Source organism: Notolepis coatsorum (assembly GCF_963971535.1).
Source record: "Notolepis coatsorum genome assembly, chromosome: 7".
Lineage (NCBI taxonomy): Eukaryota > Metazoa > Chordata > Actinopteri > Aulopiformes > Paralepididae > Notolepis > Notolepis coatsorum.
Genome location: NC_140171.1, coordinates 154743640 through 154766066, shown reverse-complemented (window position 1 = coordinate 154766066; position 22427 = coordinate 154743640). Strand labels below are relative to the sequence as shown.

Genomic DNA, 22427 nt, shown 5'->3' with positions numbered 1-22427 from the left:
TTTTATTCTGTATTTTATTTTATTTGTTTTACTAATAACTATTTTATTTTATTTCTATTTTTTAACTGTTTTAACCATGTAGTGTAGCACTTTGGGATCCCAGTGAACAAAAAGTGCATTACAAATCCAATCTATTATTATTATTATTATTATTATTATTATTATTATTATTATTATTATGTGTGGCTGCCGCCCTGGCGGACATCTGTGCTCTACTGAGTGCACCTTTCTAGTCTAGAGAGAGAGAGAGCGCTGATTCCCCGTAGCTGAGCAGGGTTGCATTTTGTCAACACAAGTTGGAACCCTGGAGGAAGCGATATAAGGAAACGAATTGCTCCGCTAATCGCTCATGTTGACCCCGCCCCAAGTCGCTCACCGCTCACCTTGAATCGAGCGCTCCCCGCACCACATCGCTCTGCAGATTTATTTCTTTTTTTGGAGCATGGTGTAAATTAGCTCAAACTACAACAGTCTACACCCCCTGGGCCCCTTAACAATTGTTTGTATTGAGCCGCATTGTAATTGTACCCATTCTGCAATGTTAAATAACGTTGTTTATCCATTCACTAGCTCTATTAAGCGATGATAGCTAGCCTAGCCACAATGCTATGGTCGCTGCCATTAACGTTAGCATGTAAGCTAACGACAACAACAATTGCGTCAAAACCTTTTCTAACAGGATGTGAGTGACAAAGCCTGAACAGGATATCACAGGTTCACCCTTCTCATTGGTTGAAAATGGCCTTCATGTTTGTACATCGCCATCTGTTGCTTTGGCATTGTACTACATGTATATTACATCAGTGTTAAACCACTGTGAGCGGCCCGGAGGGAGTGGATTGGAGCGGAGGAGAAGCGGTAGATGCAGTGTATTTTGTTAGCCGCCAGGTGGCGGGCAGACCTTAAATTCTAATCGCCAAAGAATAAATCTACAAGCCAATGGCGCTGGGCGTGTAACTATTTTGTACCCTGAACCCAGGTATGTAATTTCATCTTTCCTTGCGACAATATTGTCACCCACTGTAACAGAGAAGCCGTCGGTCTTGCTGAGTTTGTTATTTTAACCGAAGAGAATGCACTGTTTTCCCCAGGTGTAATGATAGTTTGTTATCAGCGAGCCAGATTCTGCCCAGTTCCGAGCTGAGGGTTTTTTCAACCTGTAACTTGTTCTTGTCAGAGACCAGCAGGGCTGAGTCGTCCGCGAACAGGAACAAGATACAAGAGTTTTATTTGCCACGGCATACAAGTATACAATGAAATGCGGGGGGTCTTGCCTGCAACGATGTGCATAATTACAATAGTATATAAGAATCCAATAGAACGACATTGTGCAATAAAAAAGGTAAACAAAGTAATATCGGTATATGTACATGAGTTATTTACAGAGCATGGTAGGACATGCTAGGTCCTGTGGTAGTGCAATACACTGTTGGCTACGGATGAGGCACTGGGTCTTTATGTACACTGTACACTGCTATACAATGCTATATTTTACAATCTCAAGCTATACTATACTATTCTTAAAGTGACCTTTCCTTCTGTAAAGTGACCATAAGTGTGAGCGTGTGCAGTATGAGTGTGTGTGTGCTCATGTTAAAGTGGCTGCTAGTGTGTGCAGGGCCGCCTGGGAAAAATGCGAGGTCCTGTGCGAGATTTAAACGCGAGGCCCCCCACCCCCCCCCCCCCCCCCCCCCCACCCCAAAGGTTAAAAAAATATATATATATATATATATATATATTTTTTTCATACAGTCAACATATTCTTAAATAATAGCGCTGCCCGAGGCTGGGCATGATACAGTCAACATATAGCAAGAGAGAGAGAGCGAGAGAGAGCTCCCGTTCTACAGTCAATATACAGTGTACAGAGAGAGAGAGAGAGAGAGAGACACATTGGAAAGAAATTGAAATGCTATTTGGCCCTAAACATAGAGTACACAGTGGCAGAATACCTGAGCACTGTGACTGAAGATCCTTGACTAGGTACAGACTCAGCGAGCACAGCCTAGCCATCGAGAGGCCGCCATAGGCAGACTGTGTGTGTTAGAAAGAGAGAGAGAGCATGTGTGTTTGTCGTGTGTGTGTGTGTTAGAGAGAGAGCATGTATGAGAGAGATAAGCAAAGATATTCAACTTTTAATGGAAGAACAAAACAGAAGGAAAAGATAACTTCACAAAGGCAACATGAATATACATAGATCCAAAAGGACAAAGATCAACACTTAAATCCAAAGAGAAGAGGGTCTATACCAGAGAAAACAAAGCAGCAAGGAGCCAATGGCCGACATCAGCTAAATAGGCTAGCCAGGTACTGACACCAGGCCACACACAGCTTTGGCCAACGGCCCAACGCTACCCAAGCTACACAAACGACCAAGACAATTCACACACAGCACATGTCGTATCTCCAAATGTTGTGAAGTAACATATGTTTTGCCTGGAAAAAAACATCGTTATTAACAAAACATTCGGGAGGGGAAGGAAGGAAGAGTGGGGTAATGTCATTACATTTTCATTCATCTTACCTGCACCAAGGAACGCAGGGCGAAAGGCCGCAACACAGGTCTCCACGTTGACGAAAGGCCTCTCGCTGGCGGGACAAAAAGAAGCTATGGCCGGAGCCTTGTCATGGTGCAGGCCCGACTACATCTTCTGTCAAAGATGATGTCGTAGTCAGAGTGCCAGAACCCCCTGCTATTCTCACGGCTAATGTCAATGGTCGTAGCACAAGCTAACAGCTAATTCTAGGCTAACTGATAGCATCAAACTAACGTGCGCAGCCGGCAGCTAACGTCGTAGCTAAACAGCTAACTGGCTAACAGTTAGCTCAACCCGGCTATCGCTAACCATTAGCTAACGCAGAAGCAAGCTATGCGGCTACCACTGAAAAACTGTACAACATGAGAAAAGCAATACAGGTGCTGACACCAGGCCACACACCGTTAGCTACTAGTACTACAACAGCTAGTCGGCCAGTTTGGCTCCAGAGAGAGAGAGAGAGAGAGAGAGAGAGAGAGAGAGAGATCCACGGCGGGAATAGAATAGAGTGCATTAAAAACTCACCAAACGTCCAAGAGGATGGAGACAACCGCGTGGAGTTGACGAAGTTCATCTGCCGAACGACCATCCTCTTCATCTTGGCTGCACGCGCTGTCTCTAGGTTAGCTAACGCTAGTTAGCATTTAGCTAAGCTAGCTACTAGCCGACATCATCATGGCTATATCCCGACTGAACCACACTTAATATTACAACGTAGCTAAAGCTAACTAGCTGTCCCTGTCTTTAGCCGGGATGGCTAGCCTGACTGAACTGTCTAACATGCAACAACTTTCATCTTCAGTCCATCTGCCGAACGATGTCCTCTTCATCTTCGCTGGCATAAGCTCCAATGCTGCACTCGCGAAATAGTCAGACGCTAGTGATGGGTCGGTCATGAGCGACTCGTTCAAGAGCCGATTCATTGCCGTGAGCGTGAGTCGAATCGCTCACGTCTGGCAATGAGTCGGTTCACGCCCCCCCCCCCCCCCCCCGGCACGCACACAGACACACACAATGAACTCAACAGATGCTCCTGGCTGTAACCCCTCCCCTCATTGAAACCAATTCTGCTGCCTGCAGAGCCTCAGAGCCAGGAATGTGTCTAATGTGAAATATATAAGCATATAAGCAAAACTAGATTTTAGGTCTGTGATGAAAAAGGGCCTCGCGGGAAGGGGGGCCTCGCAAAAAAAAAGAAATAAATAAAAGAAATAATAAATAAAAAATATTTTATTTTCTATTTATTTTTATTTTTTTTTGTGCGAGGCCCCCCTTCCCGCGAGGCCCTGTGCGACCGCACTGCGCGCACACCCCCTGAGGCGGCCCTGAGTGTGTGAGCGTGTACAGTGTGTGTGTTGTGTGTGTGCTCAATGTATGCTTGTGCGTGGAGAGTTCAGTGTTCAAGGCTCTGATGGCCTGGGGGAAGAAGCTGAGCCGAAGTCTCTCTGTCCTAGTTACTGGTGTTCGCAGGCGTTTGCCTGACCGCAGCAGCATGAACAGGCTGTTGTTGGGGTGGTGAGGGTCTTTCATTATCCTGCAGGCTCTGGATTTGCACCTCTTGTTGTATAGGACCTGCAGGGTTGGTAGTGCAATACCCGTGGTACCAGGGGGCGAAACTAGAGCCCGCCACCCGCCATTGGCGCTCAGTTTTTACATTTGGCGCCTCCCACTGAGAGGTCTGCCCGCCGTGTGGCGGGCAATCAAATAGTCATGTGAAAACCGAAAATCATGATCCAATTCTGAGCCGAGTTCTCACTCGCTGTCTCAGCACAGACACGCAGCGCATTGCTGCTCCTACCCCTCCCGCACCTGTTTCTGTATGCTGCATGTAAACAGAGGACAGTCACCGTGATGTTAGTCTAGTCAGAGGGACCTCCGTGAGCTGATGTTAGCTACTGTTACAAAATGACCCAGTCAACTATTCACTTTTAGTTTAATACATGAGGCATTGTGTAACGTTATCCAGCCGGCTAGCTACTGATAGCTCCCGACATCAACAACTGCTCCAGCAAGTGTCCAGTGCATAATACCTCCGTTGGCTAGGTAGATCATGTTAGCCCACATTAGCTCACTAGTCACTACGAAATGTCCCAGTAAACTAAATAGTTCAGAGGCGTTGTCCCAACGCCATCCAGCAGTAGCTACAGATAGCTCCTGACATCAATGTCCTACAACATGCGTATTCGAGCCCCTGGCTTACATCGCATGAGGGCTGCTGAATAGGGTCCAGGTGCAGCGCAGGAGAATCCTTTCATGCTGAATGTAATAGTTTAGGGTTCAACTGCAGCGCCGGAGAATCCTTGCTGGAGCTGGAGGCCACTCGAGTATACACACAGACAGTGGAGCTGTTTGCAGACAGCGAGGTGGCGATGTCTCGCAGATAATACAACTACAAGTATGATTATATAATATATATATTTTATTTAAAAAAAAAATTATATAAAATAATAATAATAATTTTTTTAATAAAAAGAAAGTTGGCAGGTAAGAAATATGCTTGGCGGGTAGATTCTTCCCATCTACCCGCCACTGGCCGGTGAGTCAAAAAGTTAATTTCGCCCCCTGCGTGGTACGCTCGGCTGAGCGCACCACTCTCTGTAGGGCCTTCTTGTCCTGTGCCGTGCTGTTTCCATACCAGGCAGTAGGGCTAGGCGATATATCGAGTATACTCGATGTATCGAGGCTTGTTCTACATGAGATGTAGTAAATTACTATATCGTGAACATTGAGTATATGTTGTCACGTCGCGGCTGAGATGAGACTTTAGCTTTTGCGCAGAGCTGTCCTCTCATTTCATTATAGACACAGAGCAGCGCGGATCTTAAATGACATGCAATTGTAATTTCATTAGACACAGACTAGCGCGGACCTTTAATGACATGCAATTTAATTGACGTGAGCAATGGGCTAACGTTAGCTGCTGCTAACCACGTTATCCACGGTGACTATGCTAAGCTAACTAGCGTTTGCTAGGGATGGGTACCGAATTCGGTACTTTTGAGGTACCGAACCGAAACACGTCGGTACTACTGAGTATCGATTCAAGTGAGATACAGATTTATTTTTATTTTTTACTTTTCATGTCAACGTTCACACGCACAATATATGCTTACCTAGGATTTGACTTTATTCAACAACAAAGCAGTCGGAGCAATGGCAAGCCGAAAACTGTCGAAATTGTAGTTATTTGAAGTTTGGATTATTTTTTTCAATAAACATTTTTGAGACTAAAGTACCGAAAAAAGGTACCGTTGGGTACCGGTACGGTACCGGTTCAAATGTGAAAGGTACCCATCCCTAGCGTTAGCTGAGAACCCTGGAAACGCTCAAAGCGGACTCCACAACACTAGTTCCATTCGTGAGGAAAGGGGGTGGGTTATATTGATGAGGCTTGACAACAGAAGTTTAAACATAACTTCATATTTATTGGTTATTAGTTTCTTTATATCATCCAGTCTCCATCTCCGTGTGTTAAAACTTTTCCTGTTTACATTCGAGTGTGACATCATCACCTACGGCAGCTTAGACGATCAAAACGCAAACCTAGAACAAAATCCGAGTCTCTCTCTCTCTCTCTCTCTCTCTCTCTCTCTGATTTTAAAGTAGCCAAACGTTACAGTATTATACTAACTGGATAGTTGATGATATAAACATTTAATTTCATTATCTGAAATATTCTAAGATCATTAAGTCTGCTATAAGCCATTATTAGGGATGGGTACCTTTCACATTTGAACCGATACGGTACCGGTACCTGTGAATCGATACCGGTACCCAACGGTACCTTTTTTCGGTACTTTAGGCCCCGTTTAGACGGAAACGCTAGCAGGTGAATCCGCAAAAATATTTTCTCGGATGTGCCTTTCGTTTATACGGAAACAGCGTTTTTGCGGGGTGAAACCGCAAAAAGGTGAGACTACCTTCCAGGGTGGAATTCCTAGAAACGCAAAACCTTTGCGCTCTCGTCTAAACTGTCAAACCGTATAAATCTGTTAAAACGATGACGAAAGGGTTGTCACGGGTACTGCGCGTACTGCTTACGTCACAGGTAGCAGGTATGCGCCAGTAGCCGAGACGTAAACAAAGCAAGTATGTCTGACCATATCAACGGAGATCACTTGAAGGCTACATTGGCAGTACTTTTAAATACACAAGAATCTGTCCCGCGGCTATCACAACTATTATGACTGGACCCACTGTCTGTGAGTGACTCTGCTTTGGTCCAATCACATTCCCCACCCACACTCTGCGAATCAGAGGCAGAGTAGGGCGGGTCTTCACAGCACGTCATGTGACATATGCGCCAATCGTGTGACAGCGGGGCTCCGTTGTCTCGAGTTGTTACAGCCTCGTCTGAACGGAGAATTCCACCCCAAAACGCTCGTCTAAACGCAAAATTAAAAGTGAAACCGCAAGACGACTTTTGCGGTTTCTGTTCAGACTTCCATCCCAAAACGCTCGTCTAAACGTAGCCTGAGTCTAAAAAAAGATTATTTACCTACCTCAGTCGTGAAAAAAAAAATCCTAACTTCAAATAACTACAATTTCGACCGTTTCCGGCTTGCCATTGCTCCAACTGCTTTGTTGTTGAATCAAGTCAAATCCTAGGTAAGCATATATTGTGCGTGTAAACGTTGACATGAAAAGAAAAAAGGTAATTTTTTTTTCTCGGTATCTCACTTGAATCGATACTCGGTAGTACCGACGTGTTTCGGTTCGGTACCTCAAAATAACCGAATTCGGTACCCATCCCTAGCCATTATCCCTTTGTGTGTGATTATTATTTTCTCACAGTAGTGTGTGTGTGTGTGTTATGTGTGTGTTTGGCTAAAGTGGATAGAAAACACAGTACTGTGCAAAAGTCTTTTATATAAATAGTCTTAGATGTAAATCATTTTTTTTATTAGTGTGTCATATAATAATAATTTTTTAAAGCATCTTCATGGTTTAATAATGCAAACATATGTTGCAGGAACTTATTATAATCATCATATTGGCGTTACTGTATGCATCTAGGGATGGGTACCTTTCACATTTGAACCGATACCGGTACCTGTGAATCGATACCGGTACCCAACGGTACCTTTTTTCAGTACTTTAGTCTCAAGAAATTTAAGTTACCTACCTCAGTCTTAAAAAAAAAATCCAAACTTCAAATAACTACAATTTCGACAGTTTTCGGCTTGTCATTGCTCTGACTGCTTTGTTGTTGAATCAAGTCAAATCCTAGGTAAGCATATATTGTGCGTGTGAACGTTGATATGAAAAGAAAAAAGTTAAAAAAAGAAAAAAGTAAAAAAAAATTATAATAAAAAATATTTTTTTTAATTTTTTTTAATTTTTTTTTCTGTTTCTCACTTGATTCGATACTCGGTAGTACCGACGTGTTTCGGTTCGGTGCCTCAAAAGTACTGAATTCGGTACCCATCCCTATATGCATCAAAGGGTTAAATCAAGCATTTTTAAGTGCTTTAGAGGAAATGTCAAAATATCACGATATATATCGTGTATCGTGATATGGCCAAAAAATATCGCAATATCATTTAGAGGCCATATCGCCCAGCCCTGTTTCCAGTCAAGATGCTCTCTACAGCTCCGGAGTAGAAGGACTGGAGTATCTTCCCAGATACTCTGAACTTCCTTAACTGTCTCTGGTGGTAGAGGCGCTGCTTCGCCTTTTTTACGACTGAGTCTATGTGTGTTGTCCATGTCAGGTCCTGCGAAATGCGTTTTTTGGCGTTTTTTGGTGGATACGTTGTGGCCCCTACTGAAACGCTAAATTGTGTTTTCCGTTTTTGAGCAGTGCCAAAACTCGCCGACAACAGTCGTGTAGCCTTCACGGAGCCGTTGTTGCGAAAACGCCCATGCGCAGTAGATACCATCTGCGTGCCCTTCCGGTGACAGCAGAGCTGTCCCAAATAGCTGCAGCTACCATGTGTTGTCAAGTTATTGTTATAAGGACCCCAGTCCAAGCTACAACAGTCTGCATTCCCTTAACAATTGTTTGTATTGAGCCGTATTGTATTGTACCCATATGCAATATGTTAAATAAAGTTTACATCCATTCATTCTGCTAGCATTACCGATTCGGCGATTGCATGAGCAGCTGGCTAACGTTAGCTATCAGACCCTGTTAGCTCAGAGCTCCTCTTTCAATCTTTAACAAGCATTAAACAAATGGCCCAGCCATCTATTCACCTTTGTTTAATACACACAGCGTTGTCTCTAATGTTATCTAGCTACTGATAGCTCCCGATATCATCAGTTTGGTGCTGGCTAACTAGCGTGAGCTAACGTTAGCTTCTAGCCACAATGCTATACTATTATAATGGCATATTCCATTGACGTTAGCATGCAGCTAACAATGTAGCATAAAACGTCACCGATCTTTTTTTAGACTAAACTATCCGCTCTTGGTGGTCACTTGTGTTGATGTTAGTTTTGTTTCATCAACAAATGACAGGCAGAACACACAGTGAATGTATCCGTTTTGTTTATTGCACTTTTATTACACTTTGCTGAAAAATAAGTGCTGCATTGGGTAAATAGTAGGGCTGCAACTAATGACTAATTTGGTAGTCGACTAATCTGTCGATAATTTTTTCGATTAGTCGACTAATCGAAAACCAATTATGTAAAAAAAATAAATGATATATATATATATTTTTTTAAACTACCTATCTTTGTGAAAGTGGCTTCTCAGCTCTGGTCCAGCTGAAGACAGAGCAGAGGAACAGATTGGACATTGAGTATGACCTCAGAGTTGCACTTGCTCATCATCACCCCAGACTTTGAGACTCTTGTCAGGACCAAACAACAACATCATAACATGATGATCCCATAGCAAATTAAAATAATGACTCATGAAACATTTGAATTTGGATCTTAAGCCACTTTAAATGAAAATGTATTTGAAGAACAATACAACAATCACTCATAACAAGATAAATAAATTAAATAATACAAATAAAATTGGAAGTGTACTTTAAATAACTAAAAAAATTATAATAAAAAAGAAAAATAACTAGCAGCATCTGCCCCCAGCACCGCGGCTGATGGGCCTGTAACTTGGTCCAGGACCAGGAGGGTGACGTGGAACAGCTGTAAGGGGAGAGGGGGATGAGTCAGATCAGACAGACTTCTAGGTCTTTTGTTTGCTGTGTGTGAGAGGAGTCCGTGTGTGTATGTGTGTGTGTCTTACTCTGATCGCTGTGTGAGTGAGAGGAGTGTGTGTACTGTGTAATTTGTGTATGTGTGTGTCTTACTCTGATCGCTGTGTGTGAGTGAGAGGAGTGTGAATGTGTGTGTCAGGGTTTCCGTTAGAAAAAATTGTTGCCGGCCTCAGTGTCCGGTAGATTTCAATCTACCGGTCAAATGAGAGAAATTCCGGTCAGTTTATTGAGCTTAAAAACAATTGATAGGCAAAAGAATGACAACAAAACAAAAGAATGACATCATCAAGGCATGTAGATTTATAATATTTTTACTTAAAACTAGGCAACTTTTGCGTATAAAGTCATTATATTCCAAATAAAATAAGTCCCGAGACTCGGTGCTGCTGCCGACTTTAAATCAAATAGGTGTCTGTGGGCAGTTGCCCGACATTAATAAACAACAGTCTGTTATAATCACATTTTTATGAGCTAACGAATTCCGTTATATTGGACATTTGTATTAATTATATCAAGCGAAGAACTGAGAAATTTGGCAGAGAGAGACGGCAACATTATCGTGGGTTTGCGTGACGACTCTCTCTCCACCTCCCAATGACTTATTTGCGAGAGTATGTCGATGCAGAGCAGCAGATTCAGCTGTTATTGGCTCTTTTCTGGGGACCGCACAGCAGCGCCCCCCACCCAACATTGAATTGCCAATGGCTGAATTGGAGTACTGCTGGAGTACTGCACTGTGGTGCTGTTGCTCCGGCTCTGCAGCTTCACAAAAGTTCGCACACCCAGCACTAAGCTCTCGCTGACAACGCCGTTGTCATTATTAGAAGCAACGATGAAACAAATGTAATGATTGTTTCGTTCATCGCATAGGCTATTTAATTTTAGCCTATTTTTAATACAATTCAAATAATCAAATTGTGCTTAGACTCAGGGAATTATTTTCACCGGACATTAAGACCGGAGAGATTAAATATGTCGGACTTCAACAGATTTTGCCGGTCAAATACCGGTAATTACCGGCTAACGGAAACGCTGGTGTGTGTGTCTTACTCTGATTGCTGTGTGTGAGAGAGAGGAGTGTGAATGTGTGTGTGTCTTACTCTGATCGCTGTGAGTGAGAGGAGTGTGTATGTGTGTGTGTCTTACTCTGATCGCTGTGTGTGAGTGAGAGGAGTGTGTATGTGTGTGTCTTACTCTGATCGCTGTGTGTGAGTGAGAGGAGTGCGTGTGTAATGTATTGTGTGTCTAGTCTGTCTGATCATCATCTCCTGCAGGGGAACAATGTTTTCAATGTCCAAAATTTGCTATGGGATCATCATGTTATGATGTTGTCTGGAACCCTGAGAAGCCACTCTCACAAAGATAGGTAGTGCAAAAAAAAAAAAAAAAAAAAAATTAAATAATTTTTTTTTATATATATAATGACTAATCGACGCAACAATTTCTCGTCGACGATTTTTTTATAATCGACATCGTCGATTATGTCGACTAATCGTTGCAGCCCTAGTAAATAGGCCAAGATGGTGGCGCCCATAGCGCCCGCCTTGTTGACATGTTCTTTGCAGGAAGTGTATTGGCACATTCAAGTTCTGATTGGTTGAAATTGCCTTCATGTTCGCCACCTACTGCCACCTACTGCTCGGGTGACAAAAACGTATGTCTCACTTGGCTACCGTTGCGTTGCGATCTGGAGAAACCGAAAACAAAACTAAGGTGTAACCGGCGCCTGAGATGTGGACCCCCAGGTACTTAAAGCTGCTCACCCTGTCCACGGTAGCCCCGTTTATCCTCAGTGGTGTGTGTGTCTCCTGCTGTCTCCTCCTAAAATCCACGATCAGCTCCTTGGTTTTACCAATGTTCAGGAGCAGGCTGTTGTCCTGGCACCAGCGTTCCAGTACCTCAACCAGGGTTTCCGTTAGAATTTTTTTTGCCGGTCTGAGTGTCCGGTAGATTGAAATCTACCGGACAAATGGGATCAATTCCGGTCAGAGTTTATTGAGCTTAAAAACAATTGATAGGCCTATATAAAGAATGACATCCCTCAAGGCATTAATATATTCCAAATAAAATAAGTCCCTCGAGACTTCGTGCTGCTGCCGACTTGAGGTGTCTGTGGGCAGTCTGCCCGACATTAATAAACTGTCTGTTTATTAAAGCAGTCTGTTATAATAAAAATTTTATGAGCTAACGAATTCCATTATATTGGACATTTGTATTAATTATATCAAGCGAAGAACTGAGAAATTTGGCAGAGAGAGACGGCAACATTATCGTGGGTTTACGTGATGACTATCTCCACCTCCCAACGACTTGGTGCTGGTCATAATGTCCGGTGAAAATAATTCCCTCTAAGCACAATTTGATTATTTGAATTGTATTAAAATAGGCTAAAATTAAATAGCCTATGCGATGAACGAAACAATCATTACATTTGTTTCATCGTTGCTTCACCAAGCAGGTCTAATAATGACAACGATGTGTCAGCGGGAGCTTCGTGCTGGATTTGCGAGAGCATGCAGCTGCAGAGCCGCAGAGCAACAGTGTTTTCAGGTCCGGTCTGGGGACCGCTCAGCAGCGCCCCCCACCCAACAGCTGAATTTCCAATGGCTGAATTGGAGTATTGCACTGTGCGGGCACAGCTCTGTGGGTTCTGTGGCTCTGCAGCTGCATGCTCTCGCAAATCCAGCACTAAGCTCCAACATCGTTGTCATTATTAGACCTGCTTGGTGAAGCAACGATGAAACAAATGTAATGATTGTTTCATTCATCGCATAGGCTATTTAATTTTAACTTATTTGAATACAATTCAAATAATCAAATTGTGCTTAGAGGGAATTATTTTCACCGGACATTATGACCAGAGAGATTAAATATGTCGGACTTCAACAGATTTTGCCGGTCAAATACCGGTAATTACCGGCTAACGGAAACCCTGACCTCAACCTCCTCCCGGTAGGCCTTCTCGTTGTTGTCCGAGATCAGCCCCACCACCACTGTGTCGTCCGCAAACTTCACTATGGAGTTGGAGCTGAACTTGGCCACACAGTCATGTGTGTATAGTGAGTACAACTCACAAGTTGCAGTCACAAGCTGATGACATGTAATTTGCATAAATTAGTAACAGTAACGGTCCTAGTATGCTTCCTTGTGGATTAATAGTTTTCAATCAATTCAATCAAAACCCTATGCTACCTGGCCACACCCCCCACTAAATGTATTGACAGAAGATTATGACAGAGGAGGTGCCGGGTCCGATGAAATAGGTGCCGGTCTCAATCTGGCAGGTTCTGGCACAAATTAAGTCCTGCATTTATGTAATTGGCTTTGAATAAAAGCATGCCAACTAATTGGCCTACAGTTCTCATTCTTTTCCCCTCCATACTGTGATGTGATTGGTGGAGAGAAGCCTCTAGATATGTCCTGGCTGACCAGTCAGTTCCAGACTTGGATCTACAATATGGGCTCTCTGTGACCATCTGCATTTATCCTTGTAGCAAAACTCCAGTTCCAGTAGAAGACGTCCAAGATCACACCTACTAGAATGAAGGAGGAATCAGACCAGCAGGACCTCTGTAAGTCAGAACAAGACTCTCCAGACCCAGAAGTAAAAAAGACTTGTAGAAGCAGAAACCAACTTGGTGGATTTGTATTGTTTAAATTAGAATTTATATTGTTTAGACTAGAGGTTGTATTTATGTTTGAACACTATGGAGCACACCACCTCTATAGCACCTCCATTATAAAGGTCCTTGCTAATCAGTGTAATTTATGTTACGCTTTCAAACCTGTTAACACTGTTGGAACTGCTTACCTAAATAAACAATTGACAACTGTTCTGTTTACACTTTGATTGCCACTCACGGCTAATCTCGTGTTTACGATAGTTACACTGAAAGCCACTCACGAGATTTCTCGGATTTCTTTAGCGATCGGAAATCATATTGCATCACGCGAGCCTACCCTAGCCTACCCAAGGGCCGCCGGCGATCAGATGTGAAAAAAGCGCCCCCTATCGTCTCCCAGATGACATCAGGGATTTTGGAATGGACTCAATGAAAATGGATGGGGGAAAAAAATATTCCAGTCCACATTTTCCAGTCCACTGATGCAGCCGGGGTTACCAGAGTTCATTCTGGAGACTCTGAGCCGCGGCAAGCATGAGTTCTACTGTATACACGTTAGATCTATACTCTTATTGATTTTTTCGAATGGTGATCAGGAATTGGAATATACCAGTTGGATACCATCTGATGTCGGGTAAGGAATCTATGTTATCAGTGTTAGGATAATCGGACTCGTTTTGATGAAGATATACGCTTTTTTCTGATATGTGCTCCAGCGGTTTCACTGTAAAATCCATGAGGAAATGAAAACGGCTATCAGCGCGCGCCTCGAATGTGCATGCGGGCACATATACTATTGATCATCTAGCGTTTATTTGAAAACGATTCATAAATAGGCCGACAAATATCAACGTTCTGGAATATTCCAGTAAAAGGCGATTATCACAGAATGGGCTGTTTTTTTACCTCAAAACGGGTGCTTTTCAAAATGCTCTCAGACGGAAATGAAGCTATAAAAAACCAATCTGCCTTGACAGCACTGACTGGAAAATGATTCTTTGATAAGCGACGGGCAGATTAGACCCATAATTTAAAACATAGATTAGGCGATATTAACGTTAACATTGGTGCCTATGGTGGCATGGTGGCATTCAAGCACTAAGTCGTGCGCCCCCTGGTGGCACTGAAAGTGTTAATCATTCATTCATTACTATTCCTTTTGGACAATAAACCCTGCAAACTACATCAGTCGCAGCTTGGACATTCAACCTTTATCAACCATCCACAACTTTGTTACTCAGTTAAGAAATATCTAAGTGGGTGCATCGTGCCGCTTGTCAATACATTTGGGGAGTGACAAGCGGCCACTACAAGACTAGTATGTTGAGTTGTGTTTCCCTCTGTCCCAGATCCACCCAGAGACCTACTGATTGTTAAAGAAGAAGATCAGGACGCGCTAGAGCCACCCAAGGAGACTTCCTTTGAGATGAAGGAGGAGCCCACAGACCACCAGGAGATCAGTATGTTGTTTCTTTCTCTTATCTTGATTTAGTCTTCTCCTTCCTCTGCTCCAGCATGTTTGTATGTCTCGGTCTTTGTCGCCATTGCTTTCTCTCCTCTCATTCTTTCATTTGATCAAAAACTGTAAAATAATACTGTAAATACTGGAGTACTTCCTTAGTTGCTTTCTCCCTCTGCCCCAGATCTACCTACAACTTCCTATCAATCATGAAAGAAGAGGCTCAGGACTCAATTACATCCTGTATTAGATTTTGTATAAAGATAAATAAGAAAAATATCAATCTGTAATTACAGAAGAAATCAGAAAGTGGGCAAATACTTTTTCATGCCACTGTAAATACTTTTTCTGTCTCCTCTGTTCCAGATCCACCCAGTGACCTACTGATGATTAAAATAGAGGAGGTTCAGGACACGCTAGACCCACCCACGGATATGTCCACTGGGCTGAAGTTGGAGCCCACAGACCAGGAGACCAGTATGTTACTTTTCTTTTTCTTGTCTTTCTTTTCTCTTGTTGTCCATCCTCTGTTGCAGCATAGTTGTATGTCTCTGTGTCCACAGCTTTCCCTCCTCTTTCTTTCCATGAAGCCTCAATCTATTTGTTTTACCATAACAAAGTGTGGTATTTTCACATACATTGTTGAAGAGTCTGATGGATGGAAAGTAAACTAAATGGCCATGTGTTTCATTACTCTCTATGACTGTCTTGCACTAGCTGGTAGCCCCTCCTGTATATGGCTGGTCCCTGGTCAAATACAGTTCGGAATTAATCCATAGGGAAATCTTTAGGTCCAGAGATTGAAGAGACCTACTGATTACAAAAAAAAGATCTGTAATTACTAGGGCTGGGACTTTATCGCATTCATTTAAATTAATGAACTACAGAGAAAATTTAAAGTAAAAAAAATAAATGGATGCATTTAATCGCATGATGATTTTTCTTTATTGTGTAAGAATTAGGGATGCTCGATATTGGCTTTTTTACCGATACCGATATACTGTGTCAGGCCTGATTGAAGAGATATGTGACGCGGTGATCAATATCCTCCTGCTTAGCCCCTTTTTTCGTGATTGTGATGCACCGAGTGCATCATAGTCACAAACGGGGCTACCTGCTCCTCTGACATTGTGACACTGAATGATGTTTCCTGCTGTGATTTAATATATAGACTATCGTTTCGTTTTCTCAAGATCTCGAGAAAATTATCACGTTATCACAAGAAAACAAATTAAATTAACTCGTTATCACGAGAAAACGGAGCAAATAAAATGTATGAATGTACGGCCTCTTAGGGCTTCCGTAGAAAAGAGAGGGAGTAGGTGCTTGGCTGAAATTGAAACCCTGCTTCCCTCGTTGGAGCAGGTTACAGACTCACAATCCCAAACGGACCTAAATAATATTTTAAAATTGAAGTATGAATACAACTCTATTCTGGGCAAGCAGGTTAGCATGCTGATTCGCTCCCCAAACCACCTTTTCAAGTGGTCCCGGTTATCCGTCCCCGGGGACGGAACGCAGCGTTCTCATTACACTACTTTTGGGGCAATCGTGCTCGGAAACGGCCCCAGATGCCTAGTGAGAAAGCACCCTCAGATTCCTTTACCAAGAGCTTGGTGTGCTCAATTGCTTTGGATAGTTTTAAATGATGAATAACAATGACAGCGAATTTCTTTGGAATGCTGAATTTATGTATCCCAAATTAACGTTCAGACGGCCCGTCTGCGGGCAGTCGGCGTCTGTCGGCATCGCTCTGTTATTGTCCCTCAACCAATACATAGGTTGAATGCCATATTTTGTCGTATTTATTACAGTATTATTATAATGATTTAATTCAGAAGATGTCTGTAGAATCAACGTTATTAGGGGCGGTCGGGTGGCATAGCGGAGATAGCGCTCATCACCAATGCAAGAGGCTGCGGTCACGACTCCCGGAGTCAGCATTGCCCTGCGGCTTGGGCCGGTCGTCATACTAACTCGTTTGGCTGAGTTAGGGGGAGGGAAGTCGTGGGTGGTAATCTGGCGTTGTGGACAGCGACGCCTACAGGTCATGTCTGGGCGCCTGCTCAGCGAAAGGCAGGAAATGGTGAGGGCAGCGTGACCTCCCACGCGTTACGCTTCACCAATGAGAGTCCTCGCTGCCAGGTGAAAAAAGAGTCACTGGCTGTCTCCACATGTGTCGAAGGAAGCATGTGATGGACTTCAGGGTTCCCTTGTACCGACCAGTAGGAGGAACATGCGCACAACAACCAGGTAGGCAGGGCTCGAAATAATTTTTTTTACTTGGTAGCACTGGTGCTCCCAACTTCAAAGTTGGGAGCACCAGCAAAAATTTAGGAGCACCCACCAAAATGTAAGGAGCACCAACAATATACCGGTACGTAATATATATTTTTTTATTGATAAAAAAAAAACAGTACTCTGTAATGCAGTAAAACAGTGAAAGTAGCCTTAAACTATAGTATAGTGTAGACCTAGTAGTGTAGCCTATAGTGTAACTAGGCATGTGCCGGTATGACGTTTTGAGGGTACGATAATCTTGGGCAAAAATACCACGGTTTCATGGTATTCGGTACGTAAAAAAATCCCCCATTGAACAAAACGGTTTACAGTGCACAACAAGCTTTTCTCCAAGTGTTATTTATGAATGTGTGAATGTATTGTCATTATACAGCACAATACATACATATACATACACACCATCCAACCAGAGTGGATAAATTAATTAAACGTAAAAAAAAAAAAAACTTGAACCAAGAGTGATTTGAACTTGTGATCATAGGCTCCACAGCCAGCAGACGAATGAGGTGAGCTAAGTCGGCGGATGTTAAAACTGAGTGACTAATCCATGATTTACACTTGTGCCAATTGCGTTTGTCCCTAGTATTGGCATTAATAAATCAGATGTCATGCTAATATGTCATGTTCTACAGTAGGGCGTACTACTGTGATACCCATTTCAAAGTGCGTGTGTGCGAGGCTCGCTCTCCGCTCTCCACGCATTATTTCTACGCTCATACCAGGGGGGGCAAAACTAGCGTAGGTCAGTGGCCAATCAGAGCGCAAAACGCGAACGCGGAAGCATGCACCGTTTGGGTTTCGAATAGACGCGAGGAGGTCGCACGAATGCTCCCAATTATATTTTGAGGTCGCACAGATAGAATTTCGGTCTCATATGCGCCCAAATCGGTCGCAACTTCGATCCCTGGTAGGGGAGGGGGGGAATTGGCATAACGAAAAAAATTGGGATGGGGAGAAAAATAGAAAATCAGGCAAAAAAAATTAAAGAATCAACGTTATTACACATGAGGCGTTAACAGCATTTTGGGAATTACAGCAGAAAAGCTTATAAACATACTTATATTCAAGACGGTATTAACACAACAATGTATGAATGAAAAAATATAACGTTCCCACATCCGGAACGATAGATAATCGATGTTGAATGGGCCATAGTAATGTCAATATAGCAATACAATTTTAAAAGTTATAGCCCTGCAAAGAAGGTAAACATCTCCATAGGCTTTCAACGGTGGCAGACTGGGTACTTTGATGGGTACAATGGCTGGCAGTCAATGTGTTAAGAACACACGCGACTACAACTACAAGCCTCAGTCAATAAGCATCATGAGTATTCGCGCTGCGTAATCATCAGCGGGGGGCCATGCACGTAGCACGGTCAAAAGCCTACAAGGTTTTGATACCTTCATGATCCCCCTCTGGAATGTTTAATTTAAATGCAAATGCGAGCAATTGCGTGATGCAACCATCACTCAAAAGCGTGATGCAGACAGACGGCTGTAAATGTGCGGTGACGTGGGGCGGGCCGTCGGAATTTTAAGATGTTAAAAGATTAATATAAGATGAATAGATCTGGAGGCCAGGCCTACATATATATAAAAAAAATTTAAATAAAGAATTCAACCTGCTTTATTGTAATATACAACGTGAGATTCGATCTGCTTTGCGCTGCGTACTAGAGGGGCTCGCAGCTCAATAACCATTTGTAGGCAGTTATAGTGTTATGAGTTTTAATAAAATCATGGAACATAATTGTTTGTCCATGTAGTTATTCAGCAGTAGGCTATTATGAGCAAATTAAATTAGGTAGATTGGATTTTTTTTTTTTTTTTTTTTTTTATTATTGCAAAACAGAAATTATTAAAAGTCAGTACTCAACACATAATGCATAATGAAACTAACAGTCAAGGTGGTTAGAATTACATGCAAGTACAGAAACAAGACGAAAAAAAAGTCTATAATAATATTTTACCGTATACAGTGTATATCCAGCGAAATTAACAATTATACAAATGCTTATATAGGACATACCCCTAATACCTATTTTCTAAAACCCTACACACATATGCTCCAGCTCGAACCCCCCCCTCTCGGACCCCTCCTTGGATAGTACCTCCATTATCCCTCACTCCTAACCAGACACTACCATTATAAGCTAGTTTTTATTCTCTCCACCACTTCTACCCACATTGACATTTTGGATTTGTTGAGACCCAGAATTCTTGCTGTAGATATTTCTTGATATATCACATCGAGATATGTAAGAGACCAAACTTTCCGGCACATTTTTTCCGGTTGAAACCAGCGTGATGCGATCAGTTTTTTAGCTACTGTGATACCCGATAAAACCAATCTCTTTAGCTGTGGATTTACTGCAAACTCAAAAACATCATTCAAAAGCAATACAGAGGGGTGTACTGGTATATTCCAAGATACGAGTTTTGATAATTGATGGGTCACATCTTTCCAGAATGCCTTAACTGGTGGGCAGTCCCAATACATGTGCATAAATGTCCCTTCGTCTCCATTTGTACATTGGGAGCATTTTGAGTCTTGTTTCAGGCCCATTCTGTTCAGTCTTATAGGAGTCAAGTATGTCCTGTGAATATAGTTAAGATTGATTTGTTGATGGTCCGGGTTCCTTGATGTAAGACGGACATTTGCCCATGCTTCTTGCCAATCAAAGTCACTTTCCAGGTCTGGAATATCCCTCCTCCAGACAGTGTCTAGTTGAAGGGTTTCATACGAGGACGTTAGTAATTGATAATAAAAACCTGATACAAAACCTCCCAATGTTTCTCTTTCATAGAAGAATTTGTGGTATCTGTGGTGTTCAACTGGTATGTCTAATGGAACTCTGTGAGACTTCAAACATAGGCGTAACTGTATGTAAAAAAGCCATGTGGACTCGGTGAGGTTAAACTTTGTGCATATTTCTCCATAAGTACAGAAGCCCTGGTTATTAAAAATATCCCCTAATGAGTGTATGCCTTGCTCTTCCCATATAGGGAATCTTATAGGACGTTTTTCCATTAAGAGTGCATTGTTATTGAATATGGGAGTGTGATTATGCCATTTTTGAGGGTTAGGATATTTTTTTTGTGTTTCCCGCCATGTTCGGATTGCATGGGTAATTATGGGGCCAAATTTCCGCTCACAGTGCTTGATTGGAAGTTTAGTGTGTGCTATGTCCTTCAGTCTCTGTGGGGCTACTATGTTTTCTTCCAATTCTCTCCAAGATACCAAAGCCTGGGGATCAAACCATATTGTCAATGGTCTTAATGTGTAAGCCTTAAAATATTGCAAAAAATCTGGAACTGCCATGCCACCGTCTGCTTTATTTCTCTGTGCGGTGGATCTTTTTATGCGAGGTGGTTTGTTATTCCAAATAAATTTGTATGTGGAGGAGTGTAATCTTTTCCAGTAGCCCTCTGGAGGGGGTAACGGTAGCATTGAGCTGATGAAGTTGATTCTTGGTAATACATCCATCTTAACTATTGATACCCTTGCCTGTACTGAGTTTTTAAGTTTTGCCCACCTGTCCAGGTCGTCTTTGATTTTGTTCTGTATTTTTGTGTAATTGTGCTTCACCGTTTGTCTTATGGTGGGAAATATTTCCACACCCAAGCATCTAAAATGTTTTACCATGGGTATCGCACCTGGGAGGGTTGTGTCTTTTTTTGCATGGATGTTAAGTGGAAGGAAAGCCGACTTCGGCTGGAATTTATTTTTTTGATCCACTTTTTCTCTTTCTGTTTTTCTCCCAAATTTAGTCGTGCCAATTCCCCCCTCCCCTGTCTTGATCGTTGCTCGCATGTTCCCCCCACTGGTCGGTCGTAGGGAGGGTTGAAGAATCTACCGCATGTCCCCTCCGATACATGCAGAGTCAGCCAGCCACTTCTTTTCACCTGCCAGCGCGGACTCTCATTGGCGAGGTGTAACGTGTGGGAGGCTCACACTACCCTCGACATCTCCTGTCCTTGCTGTGCAGGCGCCTGATCGACCTGTAGGAGTCGCTGTTTACAACGACCAGATTACCACCCATCGACTCCCCTCCCACTGACTCTGCCAATTGAGTCAGTATGACGGCCGGACCAAGCCGGAGGCAACGCTGACAGCCGGATTCGATACCGGTGTCTCACGCGTTGGTGACGAGCGCTTAGACCGCTGCGCCACCCAGCCGCCCTGTAGATTGGACATTTTGATTAATTATATCAAGCGGGGTACTGAGAAATTCGGTACAACTGATGAATGAAGTTATTTCAGAACTATTGAGTAACAGACAAATTAATGAATGACACAAAATGCAATGGATATACCATATTGTGTGTGTGTGTGTCCGCCCAGAGGGGCGCTCCTCTGTTAACCTTTTAACGCCCGGAGCCCTATTTTCTGAAAATCCACGTAAAATACATACCTAAATAAATTGAAGATTGCTCCACTTCTACAAGGTCCATTTGCATGTTCTTGGTATCTAGGGACATCTATGGACCTGAGTGAATGTATTCCCAGTGTCAGATATATTGTGTCTATTACTAGGCTTGCTTAACTCATTCCCCGCCAACAACGAGTTTACTCTTTATTGGGAGCCGACGCTTGAACGCCAACAACGAGTATACTCGTTATTTTATCGTTTTTCCTTTTTTTCCCGATATTTGTATTCATTATTCATCCAGGGACCTTGGTGTTACCATAGGAAATGAGTCGGAGTTCACCAAAGTGCAATACCGGCCACATCGAGCACCCTTTGAAACCTTGTATCTTGGCCTGTGTAATGGCCAAAAAAATCAAATCAAATCTCCGGTTTCACTTTTCCTTGTCGGGCGAATGGAGCGGTTCTCCCGGTTCCATTGAAGCGCGTCAAATATCCCCGATCCATATGTTGTGGTGGGTTATGCCGTGGACCAAATGCACATCGTATGTACCAGATGGCGATCAAACAATTGGAATATTATTTTTGGAATATTCCTGATTAGGGATGTCCCGATCCGATCCGATCACGTGATCAGGATCGGGGGCCGAAAACGTGATTTTCAGAAGATCGGGATACTTTTTTTTTAATCAGGATTTCTTTATTATTTTTTAAACTTTTTAAAAAAATTCAACAAACATGACCATGTTCACGTCTTAAACTCCTACTGAGGCCTTAGTTTTGGTTTTCAAGTTCAAGTTTCTTTAATAGTTGTCATACAGAAGTACAGAATACTTTTATACAAAATGCTTCTTACTGTTACGCTCCAGAGACTGTGCAAGACAAGATAAGTATGAAATAAAATAACATAGTATAGCATGTAAATTAGAAGTAAAAAAAAAATGAGGTCACAGTGTTCAGTAT

The 22427-nt window shown here is 42.7% G+C and overlaps 1 protein-coding gene across 3 annotated transcripts in view; it reads left to right on the top strand.

The window, feature by feature from the left end:
* Nucleotides 1-22427, top strand: part of LOC311231378 (uncharacterized protein) — a 159911-nt gene that overhangs the window by 22214 nt on the left and 115270 nt on the right. For all 3 annotated transcript variants that reach the window (XM_084317951.1, XM_084317949.1, XM_084317950.1), the window contains exons 2-4: nucleotides 13204-13281; nucleotides 14682-14792; nucleotides 15158-15268. In XM_084317951.1, coding sequence (XP_084174077.1) covers nucleotides 13251-13281; nucleotides 14682-14792; nucleotides 15158-15268 — 253 coding nt within the window. In that variant the 5' untranslated portion in view covers nucleotides 13204-13250. The remainder of the gene's footprint in view (nucleotides 1-13203; nucleotides 13282-14681; nucleotides 14793-15157; nucleotides 15269-22427) is intronic.